Source organism: Patiria miniata, unplaced genomic scaffold, assembly GCF_015706575.1.
Source record: "Patiria miniata isolate m_02_andy unplaced genomic scaffold, ASM1570657v1 HiC_scaffold_22, whole genome shotgun sequence".
In the NCBI taxonomy this organism is placed as follows: domain Eukaryota; kingdom Metazoa; phylum Echinodermata; class Asteroidea; order Valvatida; family Asterinidae; genus Patiria; species Patiria miniata.
The window spans coordinates 2,664,719-2,687,509 of NW_024037061.1; the positions used below are offsets into that span (position 1 = coordinate 2,664,719).

The following is a 22,791-nucleotide window of genomic DNA, read 5'->3' on the forward strand; positions in this document are numbered from 1 at the left end:
AAGATCTACATTGTTATGCTAATTATCAATGGACCCGAATTTTTGGAGGGGATAATTTCAGGGGACAATGAGCCAAGTTTCTTTTAACTTGTCCCCCGTGCACGTCGCATGCCGTTATGTCCAATACACGTGGCGGGTCTATTGTTCACCGACTCCAGGGGCACAAAGGGGGCGGTTGTGAGGCCAGGTGCACGCCGGGGCCCCGGTTGGCTTAGCCCGGCTGTACTCGTCTTCTTTGTTCTGGCATCAAAAAACATGTATCTGTATGGCATTTTGCGCTATATAAGTATGCCGTAGGCATACTTTCTCCATAACTAACAAAAAAATACCATTCATCGATTTTTTTTCAATTGCTGAAGTGTCACAGACAGTGTACAAGGTATCTGTTTATTAATAAACCTACCTCCACAAAAGGTTGTTAGGTTTTTAGTTTTTAGACTGAAAAAAAATATAGACCCTATTTATTCTTTGAGGGACGTGCTTTTCTTCCTCAGAAATATGAAAGAGTAGATATTTTGGGCATTCATTTGTCGCTGAATTAAACTGAGAAAAAAAAAAAACACCTCCAACATTGTTGCTGAACGGGATGGGTCTATACAGGTGGTTCATGAAAAATCTGTTAACTAAAGACTTCTGCAGTGAGGTGTTTTTTTTTTTGGTTAAGAAAATTTAAAACGAACCCGTCGAAACTGGTTATGCGTAGCAGCCATGTTACGGGCAATGCCTTTTTTTTGGGGGGGGGGGTATGCATTATTAAATAACGAACTGTGTCATCTATAAAATGGGTGCTACGAATAAGGTATATTTTAAAGCGGGGGGGGGGGTGTTATTATAAACTGTAATTTCGGCATTGCCTGCAAAAAATGACGAACTTTCTTTGGCAGTGTACGATAGGCAGTTATATCATGGAGCTAGCTCCATGGTCATATTAATAACCAGAGAATATACGATGGCATGAAAAGATCGAACCAATATTAAAGACTCTTAAGATTGTTTACACTTTGGAGCAGCTCCCTACCAGCAATTTCCGTCGAAGCGGAGTATTAGGTCGAAAGTGTTTACTGAAAGACCGTTTACTTTCACCGTGCGAGATCATATTATCACTCAGGAGCGTGTGTGGGCGAAAGATTGACTTTTGTTGTTCTCATTTTATGGGGCGAGATCTGCTTTTGTCTACGGAGCGTGCGTGTTACGTAACCGGCATAACATGGCGCTCCTTGGCTGTAATAAACAGATCTGTGTCGGCTTGTTGGCACGCGCTGGCGCGAGCAATGAGTAAACTAATAAGCTGGTGCGCTCACCGCAAAACGCATGCATGTCGTAAAATTGCGGTTTGTCTTATCTTGTTTGACCATGGGTGCATGCACACCCATGTGCCCATGTAAGGACTTGCCTTCTGTATTTGGGAGAACATACAAATTCTACACCGAAAACGGTTTGAATATTTTGTGATTGAAAAAAAGGGATATCATCATCATCATCATCATTAGCCTAATTCAATCCACTGCTGGATGAAGGCCTCTCCACTAACTTTCCATGCTTTTCGGTCCCTTGCCAATTGTTTCCATTTCTTCACTATGAAATAAGAGATTTCATCTCGCCATCTCTTACTCTTAGGCTGTCTTCCTCTTCGCCTCTTCAATGATAATGGCGTCCAATCCGTTACTTTCAGGGTCCATCTGTGGTTGTCTCTTCTCATGACATGTCCTGCCCAACTCCACTTTTTCTTTTTAATCTCAACTATTATGTCTTGTACCCCTGTCTTTCTTCTAAGATCTTCGTTCCTTATTCTGTCTCTCTTTGTGACCCCAATCATTATCCTTTCCGTTGCCCGTACAGTGACTCGCAATTTTTGCTCTGATTTCTTTGAAGGTGCCCAAGTCTCAGCGCCATATGCTACAACTGGGATGATGCACTGGTCGAAGAGTTGACGCTTCATCTTTTGCAGTATTTTTCTGTTCTTGAATATGTAACTCAACTTGCCAAATTTTGCCCATGCAAGTTGTATTCTCCTCTGAATCTCCTCTGAATTCCCAACCTTAAATGTGATCTTCTGTCCCAAATATATGTACTCATCTACTGTGTCCAGTGTTTCATTCCCCACTTTAAATTGTGTTATGCCTGTGTTGGAATTGGACATCACTTTCGTCTTCTTCATATTTATATTCATAAAAAAGGGATATAAGTTTTCTTAATCTTTGAAGTTACATTTTGTCCACGAAGGTTAGTCTCGCACAGCCACCGCTATGAGTCGCTTCGAATATGAATGTTTTGTTTTGGGGAACATTTTTCTCCGTAACCACAACAAACATTGTGTTTTCCAAGAACAGACGACCGATCAAGAAGATTGAAAAAAAAAACGTGCGAGACAAAAAGTTACCTGTATTAAAGCTTGTCGTTACTGAGGTAGAGGGCGCCGCCAGCGACAGCACCTACACGAAGCTTAATGATCAACCGCAAAGGTCAACGACATATTTTCAGGCTCATTATAATACAAAAATATAATCACGGGCTGATATTTAAACTATATCTCCCGGTCGCGGTAAATACACGCATGCATGGCCTGCCTAGCCATCCTTGAAATTGCTACCCATTGAGTTGTGTTTATTTATTCTCACATGCAAAATACACGTCATTGCTACGAGAAACCTGCCTCAAAAGTTTCACTTTCGTTTCTAAATTTTCAGAGAAAGCAACTGTTTTTTGGGGGGACAAAAGTCAATTGCTTTCTTTACGAATCGTTGTTCAGACTCGGTGACAATTCAAATTGTCACAGATCAATTGAGCCGTGACAAGGGGGGGGGGGGGGGCGAAAAAGAAAAACACGACAAGACAGAGAATCATAGAGTTTTCCGATTTGATTTCTGTGTTGTTTTAATCACAATATGACATGATGTTGAAGCATACAGACATTTCGAGTTACGATAAAAATTGTGCAACTAAATTACATGTGTTTGCTTTTTTTTAATTTCTAAACAAAATCAAAATTAAACTCATCATGCTTTCTACAGTTGGTGAAAAATGTAGCTTTTTTTCCATGCTAGTTTTTTTTTAAGTTGAGAGGAAAAACCCCAAAATTTTACAAAATGTAAACGAAAGGGTTTCTTTTATCGATTCAAAATACATAATGAAACAAACAAAATATCTTCTTGTCAATCTATAAATAAAATTGCTTATACATGTAGCTACTTTTCATAAATTATGTAGTTTGAAATGTATCAAATTTATTTTGTCAGGATCTGGTCAAAACTCAAAGAATATTCTCTTTCAAAAGGAACAAAATATGTAAATTATAGGATTGAAATAACGGATCGCAACAAAATAATAAACAATTATACGACAGCAAAATAAACTTCAGCAAAATATACCATTGGGTAAGTATCTCGTATTGTCGCTTGCTCTTTAATCGTAGAAGCACAAAATGACTTGGTGAACACCTTAAAAGAAAAAAAATGGTAGAAACTTGCACTTTAAGTATCTTTTCACATCTTTTCTATGAATTTCGTGTTTCCGGTTTCTCGGGAAGACTACTTATGTTTATGTTTAAGTAATATCCGGCCCGCGTTATAAAAATTTACCAATTTAACTTTAAAGAAACGTTAACTTGTTTTTTTTTTCTTTTTACAAAACACTGACGTGACAAGTAAAATGTACAGAACAAGATTAAACACACGACCACGTTAATTACTCAGATATACATGTACATCAATACAACTGTACAAAGTCACCGCCTGGGTTAATTAATAATTAAAAATTAGTGTTACAATGAAAGGGACTTTGAAATACTGTCAAACTTTATTTATATGTTTCCTAACTCACTGATGCACTTTACTCTCGCTTTGAATTAGACTTGTATTAGCCTCAGCTTGACCCGAAAATTGAACTCAGTTGACTACCTTGACTCCTTAGACCAAACTGACCTGGGACCAGCTCTAATAGACTTGCCAAGTTTTTCGTCTCAAATATTCTCATTTGTCTTCAGATTATAAAGTACAAAAGAGGCAATGAGCATGGACTAATTTTAGTGGCGTTCAGGGGTTTTGAAAGCAGGTGGGTTGTAAGTCCTTAACTGGTATATTTTGCAGAAAAAAAATTGGCAAGTTAAGGAAGACTCCGACCGGGAGAGTGTGGACCTGCGAGTAGTAGCGAGTGCCAGCGAGTGTATTCGTTGATGAGGGGAAGGGGTGGGGGAGGGGGTGGGGGAGGGGTGGGGGAGGGGGTGGGGGAGGGGGCGAGTAGGAATATTTGCAAGCGTTGCAAGTGTTTGCTCTCACAAGACGCGAGCGACTGCGAGTAGCGCTTGTGAGTTGTACCGAGTGGCGCGCCCCAGAAGCTATCTGGGATGTTTACAAGATGTTTCTTCCGGATGCTGTAACTGAACTCGCTGGCCTTGCGGAGAGCCAGTTGTCCTCTCAAACAAGCGAGCGACCTTCCAAGTTCCTTGCGAGTACCCTACAAGTACTTGCAGAACTCGTTAAGTTTTGAACATGTCAAAACCCGGCGAGCAACAGCGAGCATCCCCTGCCAGCTGTGAGTACCCGCAAGTGCGTTGCGAGTATTCCCTCTCCGACGAGGCGAGTTTCTGACATTCGCACCCACTCGCTTCAAACTCGCAGGTCCACACTCTCCCCGTGAGAGACTATCTTTAGGTGGTCAAGTGGTAGATGCCTGCATTGTAAGGAGGTCGGGGGTTCGAGTCTCACCCAAGCAAGCTGGTGAATATTTGTCTCACAAGTTCTCAGTCGGCACTGCGTACACAGTACTTATAAAATAGCATCGATGAACAGCAAAAACCAATATGGACACAGCAAATGGTTATTCTTTTGTGGACGGTGGGTGTAACTTGCATAAATCTGATGAATCCCCCCCCCCAAAAAAAGAAGAAACAAATGGCACTCCAGCATTACGAAATCTTCTGATAAATTTTTCTGAAATAAATTGGGCTTGGCAATTGGAAGTATCCAAACTACTGTAAACCAAACTCTTGAACAATATTTGACAAACTGTGAGTTTCAACAAAAATCTGTAATTTAAAAAAACCCAACCAATTGCAGGTTTAAAAATACTATTTCTTCTTCTTCTTCATTCATTCATTTTCATGATGACTTGATGAGTTGGGCCCAACTGTCCCTGTCGAGCATAGTGTTGGAAAGAGATGGACCACTCAGACCAGTTTCTAGCTCGATGGATGTTTGAATGACTAAATATAAGCTCGCAGGTGACGACTACAAAATGGTCCTTGAAATTTTTCGTCCACCTTGCAGAGGTCATGATAAAAAAATAATAAATCAGACTGGACTGAAGACTAAGAGGTCATCACTAAGGAAGGACAGGTCACTGCCATGGAAACAACATGATGTCACACTGCAAAAAAAAAGGCAGCATCTCTGAACAGAGACATTCATTATGTGAAATAACATTCATTATATAACTGTGGTTGACTAGTACAATCTGATATTGCTTTTAAAGTGTTAAAATCTACAATGGTAATACTGCAAACAGGGAATTATTATAAGTAATTCTGTCTATGGACTTCGTGCAATAGTGGTACAAATTAAAAACTTTACGCTCTTATTAAGTCGCAGAGCGCCCTCACAGTTCGTGCACGGAGCCCACTAGGGGATAAATCTCTGCTCAATTTATGGATGGACACAAAAAAGTATATATGCATTGCTACGCAACGCTCTAAGCAATATTTTTCTTCCTAAAAGCTTCATAACTACGATTTTTTTTTTGCAAATTACACACGAATTTCAACCTTAAGATAACCTGAGTAATCGTAATGAGGCTTTTTAAATTCCATCGCCAAATTTTAAACGGGATTTAGGAAAAATTAAAAATATACAGAAAAATGTAAATTACTACAATTTCTCCTATTTCATTTTATAGAACAATGTTAACAAGTTTCTGTCAGCATACAAGAAACTGTGTTTAACAATCCATCACACAAAGCCAGTTTGTGTGAAGAGCGCCCTCCGGTGTCCACATTCTCTACCTCAAATCCGAATCAGCCACAACAATAGAAATATATTTCACTTAACTAAAAAATTGGATGTGGTTTTCTCCATAGATCCACAATGGAAAATCCATCATACAAAATAATATACAAAAAATGAATGTTTATGAGTGCAATGGTAAGAATAATTTCATGAGGTCACAGATGGAATGTTCCATTTCACGAGGCGAAGCCAAGTGGAATGGAACATTCCAGCTGTCACCGAATGAAAGTATTGTCTCCATTGCATGAATGAAAAACATTCATTGTTTGTTTTATACAACACCTGAATAAATCCTCGTCATCTGATTGGTCAGATCCACCAATCCTGGGACTTGCAATGGAGCTTCTATTTACCGTGGAATAGAACTTCTATTTTTGCGGTGCGGGCCGGGTTAGAAGGAATAATTCAATGACATGTGATCAACGACCCATCAGTCATATGACAGGGATTCATTCAAGCGCTGTATAAGAGAAAAGACTACATTTTCTCAAACTTTTGATCTTTTTTTCGATAGTCTTATCAGCCAGTTCGTGTGTAAGCATTTAAGTACACATCACTTATAAAACAAGTATGATTTTCTTCATACAAAAAAAAATCCTTTCATATAAATAGACACAAAAATAAAGTTCTTAATTTTTAAAATACCTCAAAGAGTGAAATAGTTTTCTATTTCTAGCTATCACGAGTTAATGTTTACTGATCAGTGGGTAGAATATCTCAAACATCCACCATCTTGTTTGAGAGGTAATTATGTGAGGCGTTCTAGCGAAATGAGACAGAACTGGGCAGAGGTGGAAATAAGAATTTGCAGGTGTTAGGAAAGAGAACAAAATTCTCCTCACAATACTGTTTGTTGCACTTCAATCAGACATTCCGTTGACAAGTTATGGATGTTTAAAGTTTTATCAACATGTCAAAAAGGTAAAATACTGCGAAAAAGGCCTTAAACGTTTCGAGTTTTGTATTCCTGAAAATGATAGACGCCAATTGCTTTTTCCTTAAAAACACTTTTATTCCATGATTTTTATACTATTTCTTTAAAATATGTGCAGCAGACATATCAAAGATTACAAGCATTGATAAATCTGGAAATCGAAGAAAATCACCCCATTCCGATTTTTGCATTTTTCTCCACTACACCCTATGCCCAGTTCCGTCTTATTTTGCCAGAACGTCACACGCATATATTCCAATCACGGAAATAAAAAACAGATTGGATCTCTGCCAATCTGAAAGTTTTTAAGTTACAACAGTTTTGTTTGTTTAATACTAGCGACACATAAAATTTGGATAATTATATATATAATTATATACAGTTCGGAAAAGGGCTTAAGTAGCTAGCCGGTAGTTCTCTAAACAAAACTGGGAAGATTTATGTGTATGGGACGCCGCAATTTTGGTTTTACAAGAATGTGGCAGCCACTTTTAAAATGGCCGCCACATTGCCTTTGCCAAAAATGCAGTGCTCTTTAAGTGAGTGGTGATTATAAGAAATGAGATGTTTTTGTGGTTTTGGATGACACAATTCGCTGAGAAGTGCGCACGTTCTTTGGCAACATAATACTGTTTTTGATTCCCATTTTTTCATAGCTGTCTTTCCATAAATTGCAGTCTTCTGTCCTGTGTGTATAAAAAGTGGTTAAAGCTAACCTATGCAATGGATACAATAAAAGTCCATGCTCAGCAGACGTGTGCGCCCTCTACTGGTGAAAAAGGGACAATTACTATTGAGAGCTTTCACCGGCAGCCATATTGGATTTTTTTTCTTCTTAAAATTAACTCCATGAAATTTCCTGCCAAAAACATACAATGATTTAACTGGATATAAATTGGCCGTTCTGATTTCGGCCACAAGCCCGCCCACCATGGTCACATGACTCAAAGCTGCAATCTAATTGGTCAATGCGCAGTTTGATTGACAGATAGGGAGGGGCTTCCGAAGGAGCAAAATGTTCATGTTCTCCAACATAGCTTCTTATGAAACCTTCTTACAGTCTTTGAACAGGGAACTGGCCCTGCACTTATTTTCTCTCCGAGACTAGACAGGGTGTCTGGCGCCCTCACTTCTCGAAGATGATGTCAGGGTTTTCCACCATGATCTCGACGACTTTCTTCTGGTACTGGAGTAGGTAGAGGTTGTCCATGATGGTTTGGTCGTTGGCCTCGCGCAGAAGCGTCGGGCCGAAGACGATTCCGACGTTCTCCGCGCTCATCTTGTTCACGTTCTTCTGTTGTACCACTCTGGAAAACGCAGAAAAAAAAGTTGAGAATTACAGATTAGGCAAATAAATCACATCTAGTAAACTGACTAAGTGCATTATAATAGATTTAAAGTTGAACGAAGAAATTGACTGGAGCGGGGTTTGAACCTGCGACCTCCGGATTGCCGTTCCAGTGCTCTACCAACTGAGCTATCCAGCCCTATGTTGGCAGTTCCCCCTTTTTCTCAATGTCTTTGTTTGGGGCGCTTAGTCTGAAGCAACAAACTCTGACTAGCGCCCCTAAAATGGGGGACCGCCAACATAAGGCTGGATAGCTCAGTTGGTAGAACATCAGAATGGCAATCCGGAGGTTGCAGGTTCAAACCCCATTCTAGTCTATTTTTTTGTTGTTCATCTTTAAAGATAATTAATGATTCTGTGTGTGAACAAGACAGGTTATGCTGCCCTCAAGTGATGACGAACTACATGTACAAGTACCCCCTCTACGGTTACAAAAGGAAAGTTGGGGAGACCACTGGTAGGGACATTCGAACGCACTGCTGACAAACTCAAGAATGGCATCTTAGGCCAAAAAAAAAAAATATTCGGTTTCTGGTCAGACCAAAGTTCTGGAATTGACGCGGGGACGCGGCTTTTTTTTGGCTTTTTTTTGGCTTTTTTTTTTTTTTTTCAAGCTTGGATTGTACAGACAAGGTGGGGTACTATTTTGCTACTTGGTGTCCTCATGTACATTGGTGTCCTCCATATTTGCCTTGGTGCTCTCGATCATTTGCCTTGGTGCAATTTCCCATTCCTTGGTGCTCTTTGGTAAAAAATTTTGTTGTTGGAGCTACCGCAGAACATTTTGAAAAAAAAAAAGATTGACGCGCATGATTAAAATCGACGCGCGCGCTGACCAGAGACCGACTTGTTTTTTTTTTTGGCCTTATTGTGCTCAATAGATTAGTCTCTATCTGCTTCGTTCCTGACCAACAGAGGGCGCTCTTTACCTGTTGAGATGGTTGATGAGATGTTTGAGCGTGTGATAGTGGGCCGGCTTGATGTTGTACAGTTCATTCATTGCGTTGTGCGTCGCCTCTAACCTCTCTGTGGGATCCTGGATTTCTGCACACAACCAGGGAAAATCAAAACGAGACAAAGTTAGGCTAGTAAAGCCAAAAACGATCTCACGTAACTTTACGCAATAGCGTAACTCCACCTGCACCACAACTCATTGCGTAAGTTGCGCAACATTTTACGCTACGCAATATTTCAGTTATAACAATGTCAGGAAAGTTTCATAGTGCGTTAAGTCACAACTTGTGGAAAAAATTTTATGTCGTAACTTGCACAACCATTTTAGGTAGCGTAAGTTGTGGCATAGCGACTGAAAATGAACTTTTTACCAGCAAATCGTGATCGTCGTGGAGCCTTTTATATTGCATAGCTTATCAGAGTTGATACAAGACACTCACAGCTTTGAGAATGAAGCAAAAGAATTGGTATTCTACTTTTGAAAGAATATTTAGAGCTGCCATACGATTCCAAAGAAAGTTGGACAAAAATTTCAAAATGGAGGGCGGAGGTGATGCAACGACTTTTTCGTGAACGAACAAAATCATACACAAACAGCTGTCGTAATTGCTGATATATTATCCTCGTCCACGATGTTTGGATTATTTAAAAGATGTTGCGCAGCTACGCCAAGTTTCGTGAAATCGGTCGTAAGTTTACTGCGCAGCTGCGCAACAAATTCGTTGCGCAAGCCCTTGGCATGCTGTAAGTTGCGCACTGTTTCGTGAAACCGACTGCAGGACCCAGAGTGCACAAAATTCTACTGAAATTCTTTCGTGCATCTGGGCAACGCAACGGGCAGATTTAACCCACTCATCGCCTGTATGGGGTAATCCTATATGACAGCACTGCCCAGTTCTCAAGAGTCAGTCAGTTAGAGAGGCACGAAGAGGAAACAACAAATTCTTGCTTTTACTCACTCGCTGCCATCATGAAGCGGTCGTACATCTCGAACGGGACCAGCGGGATGGGAAGCTGCCTCAGGTACATCTTGAGCGCTCCCGAGATGACATTGATGTCCGGGAAGTCCTTGGCACTGATCTTTGCGTTGGCACCATCTGGAGAGAGATACGGAAATTTTTTATCACCATGGCCCAGCAACTTTCAAGACAAAATGAACCATGCGAATGACTTTTCATCGGCATTTTCCCATATGACTTAACCATTAACAAATTTTCTGTTAATTTTTCCTTGAGCCAGCCCTCAACAAAATTTGTAATTTCTGAAACCAAAAAAACATTTTGTGCTACAGATGCCACAACAATGTCCGTTACTGAAACAACCTTCTGAAATCAAAAACCTTGATAACTGGTCTGACGCTTCAATTCTCCATCGCAAATCAGATTTTTTTAACCTTCAACCTAACCACTCCCTACCATCCCAAATGCCCATTAGCATTTCCGCTGACAAACGGTTTGGATTTCAATCAATTAATGCTAATGGATGAAAAGTATAAGCCATTGGCTATGACTCCGGCAATGGTTACGTAACAGTGACCTGGGGGATGGGTATTAGGAAGTGGGGGTGACAGAGGGGGTGGGGAGGAGGTGGGGGTGGGGGGGGGTGTCCAAGGGTGTGTCTATGACATCACCAAGTTTTACTCCTTCTGATCCTCATTTCCTCTTGATGCACTTTCCCCTCCGAAGTCAAACCCAACCCCGGTTCTCATAATCCGCCTGAGGGACGGCTTCCTTCAAACGGAGTCCGGTGGTTAATGAGAACCTTCCTCGAGGGTCTGTCCCGGGGGGAGGGGGGGGGGGGGAGGGGCAGAGACCTTAAGTTACACCTGTTAGTGCGCTCAGTTTATGGGACTTAAAATCTTCAATAAATTCCCTGCTGACTAAAAAGATAAGATGTTTGCACAAATAATCCCAAATACTGAGTGAAATGTACTGTCAAAGCAACAAGGTTAACTCCTCGACAGATTTTTGAGCTCAAGCTGTTCGGTTGACGAGCGACAAGACTTCCTGTTTTTTTTTTTTAAATGAAAATCACACCTTAAGCACTCAATACTGTTAAACCTGAGTTATGAACACTTTCTTTTAAAATGATTCAAAGACAGAATTATAAAAGCTTCTGTTCTTTTCATATTTTTTTTTGGGGGGGGGGGGGGAGTTGAACTGGCTTATATTTTGGAACACAAGCATTCAGTGAAGTTTTTTGGTCTCCCCCAGCATTTTTGGGGGTAAAAGCTGTGTTCATGGAAAACAATTTTTTTTTTCATTAAATCCTCTCAACAAACAACGTCCGCCGATAACTTCAACAACCATTTGTTCAGTGAAATGTATTTCTGTAAGGCAGATCCATGTTCATGTTTCTCTGCTTTCAAAGTTGCGTGTTTTTAAAGAAATGGCTTTACTAATGTTTTGGAAAGCAGTAGTCTGCTTTTCTAGAACGCAAATGGAACACACTGTTCCAGAATCTGAATTAACATGTTCATTTTAAAACCGCAAGACTGTAAAAAAAAAAATCACAAATGGTACTTTCCTAAAACTTCCCTTTCATTGATTCTCTACGGTGCAAACTTTCAAGTAATTTAAACCATGTGAATACAAAAGGACGGAAGGCACGTATGTGCCTAAATTACAAGAAGATGTTTTCAGTCTGACAAAAAAGACTTGCATTGTTCTCTAGCTTAAGACCTAACGCAATCCAGAAACAAAAGAACATGTAACACAAAACATATGACAGAATGACTAAGACCTAATCAATGGTAACTAGACACTACACAAGGGGGGAAGAAACACATGGGCATGATAAGTGAAAATGGTAACCCACGTACGAATAAAACAACGGATGTTTTCTGGCAGTATCTAGGTTAAGTCCTATCTGACGCAGTCGGTAACCAGACATGCGGGATACCAGCTAACCAGCACCAGGTGTGGGTCAACAATACGACCCCCCCCCCACCACCCCGCCCACAATTTCCCCCTTAAAAAAGACACTGTCCCCTTTCCCTGAACTCTAACTTTTTTTTTTCACTCAGCGAGAGGTTGTTTCGGTTCGCCTGGAGCCAATTAGTCCGGAGCCGGAAATAATAAGCGACTTGACCCCTCCTTTTCCGTTCACCTAAGGGGCCTCGGTTGCATAAGAAAAAATGACAAGGTGGCGCTTGAATTACATTTTTGGGCTTCCTGGCAGGAAGACCCCCTGGCTCCCTGGAGAATTGAGAGAACACGCCGTGCTTTCTGTTCTCCCTTTTATCGTGTCTCGAACCATCTCACACAAAATTTGTGCGATTTAGGGGATTCACGATACAAAAGTCAATGTTGATTTTGACCTTTAAAGACACGTGTGATTTGCGGTTAATTTTTTTTCTGTGAAAAAGGATGATTTTTCTCACCTTTATCAAACCGCTGTCTGCAGAGATCCATGTCATCCTGCATACCTGGTACCCTGTACAAGCCCTCAATATCCAAACCTGAAATCAGAAAGGCGCCATACTATAACTTGTAAAAATGACAATTCGTAAGGCAATTTTAGTAAAGTGTCTTGCCCAAGAACACACACCCTTTTGTCCTGTCTGGGTTTAGAACCCACGCATTATCGCACATGAGTTGGATATCGTATTCATTGGACCACGGCAGTTCTCAAGGCAGTTGTAGTAAAGTGTCTTGCCCAAGAACACAAACACCATGGTCCTGTAAGGGTTTGAACCCAGTACCATCGCACATGAGTTACGGTAGATACTGTGACCACTGGACCACGGCAGTTCACAAGGCAAATTGTAGTAAAGTGTCTTGCCCAAGAACACAAACACCATGGTCCTGTAAGGGTTTGAACCCAGTACCATCGCACACGCTTGGATATTGTTACCACTGGACCACGGCAGTTCATGAGGCAATTGTAGTAAAGTGTCTTGCCCAAGAACACAAGTACTATGGTCCTGTAAGGGTTTGAACCCAGTACCATCGCACACGAGTTGGATATTGTAACCGCTGGACCACGGCAGTTCACAAGGCAAATTGTAGTAAAATGTCTTGCCCAAGAACACAAGCACTATTGTCCTGCCAGGGTTAGGACCATGTACCATCGTATATGAGTTGGATATTGTAACCAACTGGACCATGGCAGTTCATGAGGCAATTGTAGTAAAGTGTCTTGCTAAAGAACACAAGCACTATTGTCCTGCCAAGGTTAGGACAATGTACCATCGTATATGAGTTGGATATTGTAACCGCTGGACCACGGCAGTTCACGAGGCAAATTGTAGTAAAATGTCTTGCCCAAGAACACAAGCACTATTGTCCTGCCAAGGTTAGGACCATGTACCATCACATATGAATTGGATATTGTAATCACTGAACCGCGGCAAATTGTAGTAAGGTGTCTTGCCCAAGAACACAAACACTATGGTCCTGTCACAGGGTTGGACCGCAATTCTCACCTCTGGTTTCCAGCTCCTCTATACATTTGTCGATGACTATTGACCGCGTTGTGCCGTGTGCCTTGACGAGGGTTGTCAGGTCCACGCCGTAGACACGTTTGATGAGGCGGCGGTCCGGGGTGCAGTCTAGGGGTACCCTCTTGGAGCACTGCTTGTGGGTGCTTAGGCCGCAATCTGTAAAAAGAAAGATGACGGGACTGGTTAGAACAGCTATTTATTTACAAACTTTTTGTTCAAGTTGTTCATCTAGCAACTCTTACAGTGATGAATCGAGTCTATTACAAGTCCTCACCAGACCTCGTAAGTCCTCAAAAGACCTCCCAAGTCCACAAAAGACCTCACAAGACCTCACAGGTTTTCAACAGACCGACCAAGTCCTTACCAGTCCTCACCTATCCTTGAAAGCCCTCACCAGACTTGCAATTCCTTACAAATCCTCACAAGTCCTCAAAAGTCCTCACAAGTCCCTACAAAACCTCATATGTCCTCACCAGACCGCACAAGACCTCAAAAGTCTTCACAAGACCTCCCAAGTCCTTACTAGTCCTCAAAAGTTGTCAAAAGTCCTCACAAGACCTAACAAGACCTCACAGGTCCTCACAGGACCTCACAAGTCCAAACAAGACCTCACAAGTCCAAACAAGTCCACATTAGTCCTCACAAGTACTAAGTCAAGTCGAAAACTATTCAGATGAACTGTGTCTTTTGTTATTATTCATAATAAGACTTGTGATTGGACTTGTGATGAACTCTTACAACACTGCTCTTAGCCTGGCCATGGTTTAAAAAACAACATTCAAAATATTGCTACAAATGACAATTTGCAACTTTAGATTCAATAAGCCATTTGCGAGTGGAATTTGAATAGCATCTGGTACGCTGACTTGCTCAAGTGCTTGGCACATTTTAACTTTGAATTCTCCAGACCTAAGAGACTGTGGCAGCAACCCGCAGCTCCGGAATGGTCTGGTGTCTTTGCGCCATTCTCACCCATTGTGAACAATGTATTGGTGCTGAGCGTCTCTTACGTAACTATGCAAGAGCTTGCCCCGAATCATGTGATATAGTAACAGTGTCTTTGGTCTGGAGAATTTAAAGTTAAAAATGTGCCAAAATTTACTTCCAAAAGGGTATTGGTCACTCCCAAATGGCTTATTCGTGGTAGCAAGTCACATACCTTGTATTACAAAAAAATAGGGCACTAAGCATGGCAAGATGTACATCAAGCCAACGAATATACAGTTTGCCATCCTTTTGAACTTGAAAATTAAAAAACAAAAAACCAAAACACAAACACGCACAAGTGTAAATGTTTCTTCCACAGGACTTCCCAAACAGTCATCGACGTAATCCCTTTAGGAGACGTCAATTAGAATGAGTAAAACAAGGCAGGAAATGGCTTTTACAGAGCAAATAACGGCAATGGGTTTATTTTTCTGAGTTTTAAATTTTTTTTTTTTGCGTTTAAGCGGAAGGGGATGTGCAGAACTGAAGATAAGATAATCGGGAAAAAGACTTAATTCCTCTTTCGTGACTTCTGCGCGATGGGCGGCGCATCTGGGAGGCGCAGACATTATTAAGGGGCTTAGACTCCGGAAAATTAATTAACAAATGCCATGTAACAGACGTCTTAAAAATCTATTTCATTCATTTGTTTTGCGTGTTTGTTTGCTGAATTTTTTTTTTTTTTTTTTTGATTTATTTTTGCAGGCACAATATGCACTAGGCAATGGCGATTTTTGGAACTGAGTGTTTAGGGAAATGAATGGAAAAAAAAATGAGGTTTGATATTTGATGAACATTTCTTATTTCTATTTTTAGGGGCTGTCTTAGGTTGATGTAAATTTTCAATTAGGTTTGCCTTTAACCACTTCACGTCGGGTTGGTTTTTGCGAAAATTTCAATTTTCACAAAAAGGCAAAATTTCCCAGCCAACTTCTGATGTACAGCCAAACGCCACAAATACTGATTCGCAAGAGTCATTTCAACAGTATTTGTCTAATATTTCTTGCTGAAACCTCATATATTTCAAATGTGTGCGCTCGAGCGTAAATTGCACAACGGCCCACACAACGGTCAGCACACAGTCTGCCTACACAATTATGTACATTTTTACATCATTGGGCTTTGCCCAACACCAATATAATGCATTTTGCACTAACGCTTATTGCTTCAAATATTAAATTTCCTTCCTCATTGGGATTTAACTGACATCAATTTGACCTTTGTTTTGGAGGAAACGTCACCAGCCAAAGATTATGAACACAGGTTACTGAAAATGTATGAAATCAAAATTATCTTTCTGACACATTGACTTAATAAAAATTGTAACTTCCTTGTTAGTTTAATTTCGCCTTCTGGGATCAAACCTGACAATGTGGTGAACATTTGAAGCTTTGGTTTTTTAACTGACCGAATGAAACATGTGCTCTAGCGTCAATCCTGCCGCGCGAGTCAGCGCATAACGTAAAGCTGTCGGGCCCTCAACCTCAGAAATGCATGCGCAGGCCAGATAAGCCAGTATTGTGCGGTATTTTTAGCTGGCAGTTCGGAAACGTCGCCCTAGTGCCCTTCCTGCGTCCAATGCCAATGTTGTTCTTTGTGTTGGGTCGTTTTTGTAAAAAAAAAAAAAAAAAAAAACATAAAAAAAAAAAAAAAAAAAAAAAAAAAAATCATAAGTTAGCCCTAGTGTCCCATGGGAACTTTTGGCAGGCAAAAAACCAATGCGGCCCCAACAGGTAGCACCACCCATTTTAGGGGTTGACAAACTTTTTTTCCACATTTTCAAGTAACAAAAAGGTTCCCATGTGTAACATAGGCTAATCTAAAACACCTATTTCCCCTGACCTTAATATGAACCATGCAACTTTCAAGACTGTTTATAATCAAGCATAGAGTAAGCAAGTGGTTTCAATTTAATTTTTTATCTGTGTGTTTATTGACATACATGTATGGTCTTCAGTAGGACATGGGTCTTCAGTAGGACATGGATCAGTCCATAAATATGGGGTCCAAAAGTGTGACATTTTTGTGTGTCTTCGTCAACCTGATCTGTGTAATTTGCCATGCATGTATCAGGTATCATTAGAATTGATTTCAAACTTTTTTTTTGGAAGGCGCTTTACATAATCAGTCTTGGAGACAGGGTGACTGTAAGGTCATGGCAACATTCTGCTAAATGCGCTTCAAAAATCTGTCAGATTTATCAAAAATCTGCCAAATTCCCCAGAATTACTAGAAATACACTATAAACACTTAAAATCGCATGAAGATTGGTAGTATTGCCTTAATTAAAGTTCAAATTACACACACAATCTATAGTCACATAAGGATGTTGTGAAATTATCGCGTAAATTTCGGGCAAAACGCGGATCCGGCCACGACGAAGCCCGTTTCCCAGAGAAACCTCAGCACCTAGACTAGCCAACCTGTCCCATTATGCAAGGGTTTGTTGAAAAGATTAAAGCATTTCTAAACAAATGTACAATTTTTTTCAAATTTGCTATGTGATTCTGTCAAATATTCATTTTTGCAGAATTCTGCCACAAATCTGCCAAAAAAGTCCAATCTGTCAAATTTTCTGTCAAACTCGTTTTTTTTAAACAAAAAATCTGTCAAAGTTAGCCGAAAATCGGCTAAAACGGTCACCCTGCTGACTGTTACTTGTGAATTAGACTTGCACTACAGTCAGTGAGTCAACAGGTTCTAGGTAGTCATCCGAGTCAAATGTTTGGGCCAACGCGAGTCTAGTGCAAGTCTAATTCACAAGTAACAGTCAGTCGGTGAGTCAGTCGGTGCGACAGGTGTAAAGAGGCGGCAGCCCCCCTCAAGACCAGCAAGAATGATTGTGCCCCAAGTTGACTCTTGCGATTTGGTTGAATAGCGCCCTCTATGTGCACGCACGAAGCCAATGGATGACAGCTCCTTACCTGTGCATCGGACTCCCTGTGCTATGAGACCCCACATGAAGTTGCCACAGTACTCGCACCAGTTCAGACCCTTGAAAGTGTGCATCTGGGAATGGCCAAGAAACACCAGTTGTAAGAACAACTACAAAATTCTACACATAGCCAAAAGCAGCAACAAATCGATATTCAAATTACAGAAACTTCAAAACAATGTTATGAATGTCTACAAAATTTGTCCTTATTGTAATTCAAAGAGTGCCAGTTTTCAAGAATACTTAGGAAAAAATGCTACTTGAGCTAAACTTTGTACTATTTTGAATGTGTTTTTAATTCAGATGGCGGATATTTGCAGTATGATCCATTTGAGAAGCGAAGTTTTAAAGACTTAGTAGAAATAATTAAGCCCATCTAAGTAAAGTCTGTCACGAGCCAATATGGCCCATCAGGCCAGTGTTATCTGGCCGCCAGCGTTTATCTCCGGTTTCCTTGGCATGAAACGACTGAGAATATTTTTGTTCTCCCTAGATGGGACGCCGGTCCATTGCAGTTTACTCCCCAGCTAATGCCAGTACCCCTGGGTAGAGAGAACCAAGTGGGGATGAAGTGGCCTGCCCAAGGACATAACACATGACCAGCAGCAGGATTCAAACCCCTGACCCTCTGATCACGAGTCAAAAATCCTAACCACTAAGCCACACTCCTCGACTCCAAGACCTGTCTAAATTACTTGCCCCTAACTGGTAATAGCACATGTGCCTTTGGAAATGGATGAATGCACTTCCCATAGACATGTGTGACTGTTGGTTAAAGTCCAAGTAATTCCGACACGGCCAAAGTATTTTTTACTGTTTTTGTAAAAAAAAGTACTGTTTTTTTTTCCAATCCTATCTGTTTCTGAAGTACTCCCAAACAATATTTTTAGCGACAGTTTTTCTCCCAACTCCAAACTTAAACATGTCATGCTTTTCTCAGGTTAACCAACGAAAGTCCTACAAGCTATTTTTCTTTTCCTAATAGTTTAGTTACCAGAAACAAATAATAATGATATCGGTTTCCAGGTTTTGTACCTTGAAGTTGTGTGCCTTCTCGTACGATGCCGACGTGACTGCATTGTCCAGCACAGCGGTACGTGCATCCACCTACAAGGGCAAATGAAAAAAATCCAATATACTTAATTCCATTTATTGAAATTATTGCTTAGAAAATGCATTATGCTTAGCAGTAACCAGCCGGGAATCATTCAATAGCAGAATACATCATATGATATTTTAGCCGGTGACCTGTTTTCTGCTAAGCAAATATTTCAGTAGTAAGCACAATTTGTGCTGAATGAGAACAGCATATGAAAACGGCCTTTGCCTTGGCGCCAATCACCGGTTTCCAGCCAAAGCTTGTATTCAGCTGCTGAAGTAGCCGGTTCCCAGCTTAATTCCTGCTTACCAAAATCTCTTCTAAAAATCCTTCTAAACTTCCTTAATCGATCCCCGCGCAGCTGGTCATCCTGTCGGGATCAATTAAGCTGGTAATACCGACTCCGATTTGACAACACAGCTGGGAAAAAGGATCCCTTTATATCTCCCCGCAAGATGGTAACCCCATCATCCGCGCTAAGCACTTAGCGCTTGTAGAGCGCTCAACTCTTGACACCCTTTCACAGGTGTCCGTGGCTTGCCCTTAACGAGATCAGACACCTGTTAAGGCCAGGCGGGTATGTGTCATCAATTTTTGAGGCCTAATTGATAAGCCAGGTAGGGTAACCTTCAGATTAATTAGTTTAAAAGCCAATATTTTTCTGAATAATTTTTTTTTTTTGGAAGGAGTGGGGAAGGGGGTGTGATATCTTAGAAAATGCTTACTGGTCTTTTCTTGTTCAAAGCAAACGTGAACTTTACGGGACTGTCAATCAGTTTGATCAAAGTTTGACAGGTTTTTGAAACCTCACAGGGAAACTGACTAGGTGCAGCATAAGTATTTTAAGGCTGAACAAGGAAATTGACTGGAGTGGGGTTTGAACCTGCAACCTCCGGTTTGCTGTTTCGGTGCTCTACCAACTGAGCTATCCAGCCCTGTGTTGGTGTTCCCCATTTTGTCCAGAATGGCAATCTGGAGGTTGCAGGTTCAAACCACTTGTGAGGTCTTGTGAGGTCTTGTGAGGTCTTGTGAGGACTTGTGAGGACTTATGAGGCCTTGTGTGGACCTTTGAGGACTTGTGAGGACTTGTGATGACTTGTGTGGACTTGTGTAGACTTGTGAGGACTTGTAAGGAGTTGTGAGGACTTATGAGGCCTTGTGTGGATTTGTGAGGTCTTGTGAGGTCTTGAGAGATCTTATGAGGTCTTGTGAGGCCTTGTGATGTCTTGTGATGTCTTGTGAGGTCTTGTGTGGACTTGTGAAGACTTATGCAGTTTTGTGAGGACTTGTTTGGTTTTGTGAGGAATTGTGAGGTCTTGCGTTGACTTCTGAGGTTTTGTGTGGACTTGTGAGGTCTTGTGTAGACTAATGAGGACTTGTGGAGGTCTTGGAATAGCTGATTTAGGGAACATTTATCCCAACCAGGTCTTGGACCTAGACTTCATCCAATGGAACTTTCCTCACCTGATCCTGGATGGGTACCTGTTTGCTGCCTGACGTCGGCAACACGGCCCCGTTACTGATCCGCTTGTCCCTGATTGTCGCGTACCGTGAGTGCTTCTCGTAGATCGGTTCCGACTCCATGGATTTGATGTAGTCAGCGGCTTTCGCCTCCACGTAGAGCGTGATGAGGCCGTCGGCCACAAGGTCGTGCAAGGAGTCAAAGTGCTTCTCGGCCACGTAGTGCTTGCCATCGTAGTACAGCCGAAAGTTCTTCGTCGAGTGGTTCAGCCTGCAAGCAAGAAAGAAAAAAAAAAGAGCCCATGAAGCAAATTGGATGATGTTCCAGATGTTTTCTTTAGGCCAAAAAAAAAAGTCTCCGGTTTCTGGTATGGAGCTTGTCCAAAAAGTGGTGCGGCGACGCGGCTTTTTTTTTTTTTTACCCGACTTTTTTGCTTCAAATTTGCTTCAAATGTCGGCTGATGACTGCAAATGGTGCCCGACTAAACTTAGTGCAAATATATGGGAGTCCAGAGAGGCCACATAAAGCTTATTCTCGATCATAACCCCATCTAAAAACACGTTGAAATTGCGAAGCAGCAGAATTCCAGTCAAACCAGTGAGTTTGGCGGTTTTGAGACATCATCTTTCATTGAAAAAAAAACTTTTTCATTTTGCCGACGCGCATGGCTACGGCGACGCGCGCGCATACCAGAAACCGGAGACTTTTTTTTTTTGGCCTTAGCTTGTGTCTCAAAAATGGCAGGCTCAATTTTTTAAAGGATGGTTTCCAATATAGGTGTTCCTAAATCCAAACCAAATATTGAGTGGGATTCAAACCGAGTTTTAAAGAATAATCTTAAGAATAATTCTTTTCTCTATGACTTTGGATGTGCCAGTCTGAAAGGGGTTTAAATTACCTAGGGCATGACGTGACTGCCCAATTAGACAAGAGCTGAAAGCTTCTTCAAGTAATCCCGGCCCGAAATCTTTGACTTTCCGGCCTGCCTTGAACATGATACGAAACACCCGCATAATATTTTGACTTCCTAATGCCGATGTGGTATCAACAAGGATTATAGCAAAATCCAAGCTACTTTTCTTTTTCCTTTTCGAGGGGAGGGTTAGGCCAGCTTTAAGGCAGGATGCCCCATATTTTCATATCAAATAGCAGGCGGCTGACCACCGCCGGTCAGATTTATCTACGGAGCCAATGTTATTGAGGGGTAAATCCCACTGTCCAAACGAGCACTTCCTCAGCGGATGCTCCGGCGTGAAGTTAACGGTCAACTCCGATGACGAATGGGAAAACATTACAAAGAATACTTTAATTTTTCTGACACCTATAAGTAACTGTGACCCAACCCAACAATATTAAGTCGGAAGTCACCACAGCAACAACATGCGTGTACTTTCGAGGAATAAGCCTTTTTTTTTTTAAATCTTGCGCAATTAACCCTCCCTCTCTTGCTGGCAATCTCAACGAGGCCAGCCCAGCAGTAAAAATAAATCAAGTGACTGTTTTAAACAGTTGAGTGCTCCCTGCCTTCATAAAGCAGGATTGACTGGCTGTGATTGTTATGAAACCTGATATAGCTATGCTTTGACTGTAGGAGATTGATACATGTACGGTAGGCCAGCTGTTGATGGAATTTGACTAGTCACTGTGCCTACAAAAAATATGATCAGACTGTTGGTGACTAGCCTGTGTAAAAGGCATGGCAAAGGGCAACAGGACTGACTTTTTGACTGTCCCTGGTTGATCAAACAAAAGGAGGGTTAATCTATAGGAAAAGTAAAACAATTAGGGTCTAATAGATAAAAAAAACTATTTTTATCAATGGTTGTAATTCGTCTTCAATGGCAATTGAGTAGGGATATACCATATATCCACCAAAACAGGAAAATATATACTGATAACACAGTTGGATAAGATAGCAATTTTCTAATATACGAGGGTACATCCCGTTGTCGTTATTTGTAAACATTTCCTGCTCTGAATAATTACGGAGAGGTTAATGGCAAGTTATGGTTTTGTGCATTGATCTGTAAAACGTGTTTACAGTGTCGCTTTCCGTTTTTATCAAAAATGAGCACACCATGTACATGTACCAGTACTTTAAGATTTGGTTACTACAAAATGTGGCATTCCATACGTACCCAAAGGAAGCTTTTCAACTTTTGAACAAATATTTTATTTTTAGCATTACAACATAAGAGTTTTTAAAAAGGTAACGATTTGGTGTATTTTTTTATTAGCTTGGGTCAATTTTGTGGAGCAGCTAAGCACAAAAATCTGCTAAGCAGAGACATTACTTGCTAAGCAGAAACAGGTCACCAGCCAAAATGCCATGCAATACATATGGATTGTGACTGGTTCCCCAGCCCAATCATGCTTAGCATAAACATTTGCTAAGCGGATCTATGAAATCTAGGGCTGTCCCGAGTATACCTAATAGTCAAACATTCGATCATCATTTGAATATATTTGAAAAATGTTTTGCTAAGCAGAGACATTACTTGCTAAGCAGAAACAGGTCACCAGCCAAAATGTCATGCAACATATATGGATTGTGACTGGTTCCCTGCCCAATCATGCTTAGCATAAACATTTGCTAAGCGGATCTATGAAATCTAGGGCTGTCCCCAAT

The 22,791-nt window shown here is 41.0% G+C and overlaps 1 protein-coding gene and 1 non-coding gene across 3 annotated transcripts in view; both read right to left on the reverse strand.

Annotated features, from left to right (window-relative positions):
• Nucleotides 1-5,400: 5,400 nt before the first annotated feature.
• The window catches only part of LOC119730330 (beta-chimaerin-like), a 50,020-nt gene continuing 32,629 nt past the window's right edge, over nt 5,401-22,791 (reverse strand). For both annotated transcript variants that reach the window (XM_038203167.1, XM_038203166.1), the window contains 8 exons: nt 20,165-20,432; nt 18,637-18,708; nt 17,591-17,675; nt 13,662-13,835; nt 12,618-12,695; nt 10,195-10,332; nt 9,211-9,325; nt 5,401-8,240 (listed from right to left, as the gene is read on the reverse strand). In XM_038203167.1, the coding sequence (XP_038059095.1) occupies nt 8,060-8,240; nt 9,211-9,325; nt 10,195-10,332; nt 12,618-12,695; nt 13,662-13,835; nt 17,591-17,675; nt 18,637-18,708; nt 20,165-20,432 (1,111 nt within the window). In that variant the 3' untranslated portion in view covers nt 5,401-8,059. The remainder of the gene's footprint in view (nt 8,241-9,210; nt 9,326-10,194; nt 10,333-12,617; nt 12,696-13,661; nt 13,836-17,590; nt 17,676-18,636; nt 18,709-20,164; nt 20,433-22,791) is intronic.
• On the reverse strand, nt 8,348-8,420 carry Trnaa-ggc. The gene has a single exon. It is a non-coding gene; the product is annotated as a tRNA-Ala (tRNA).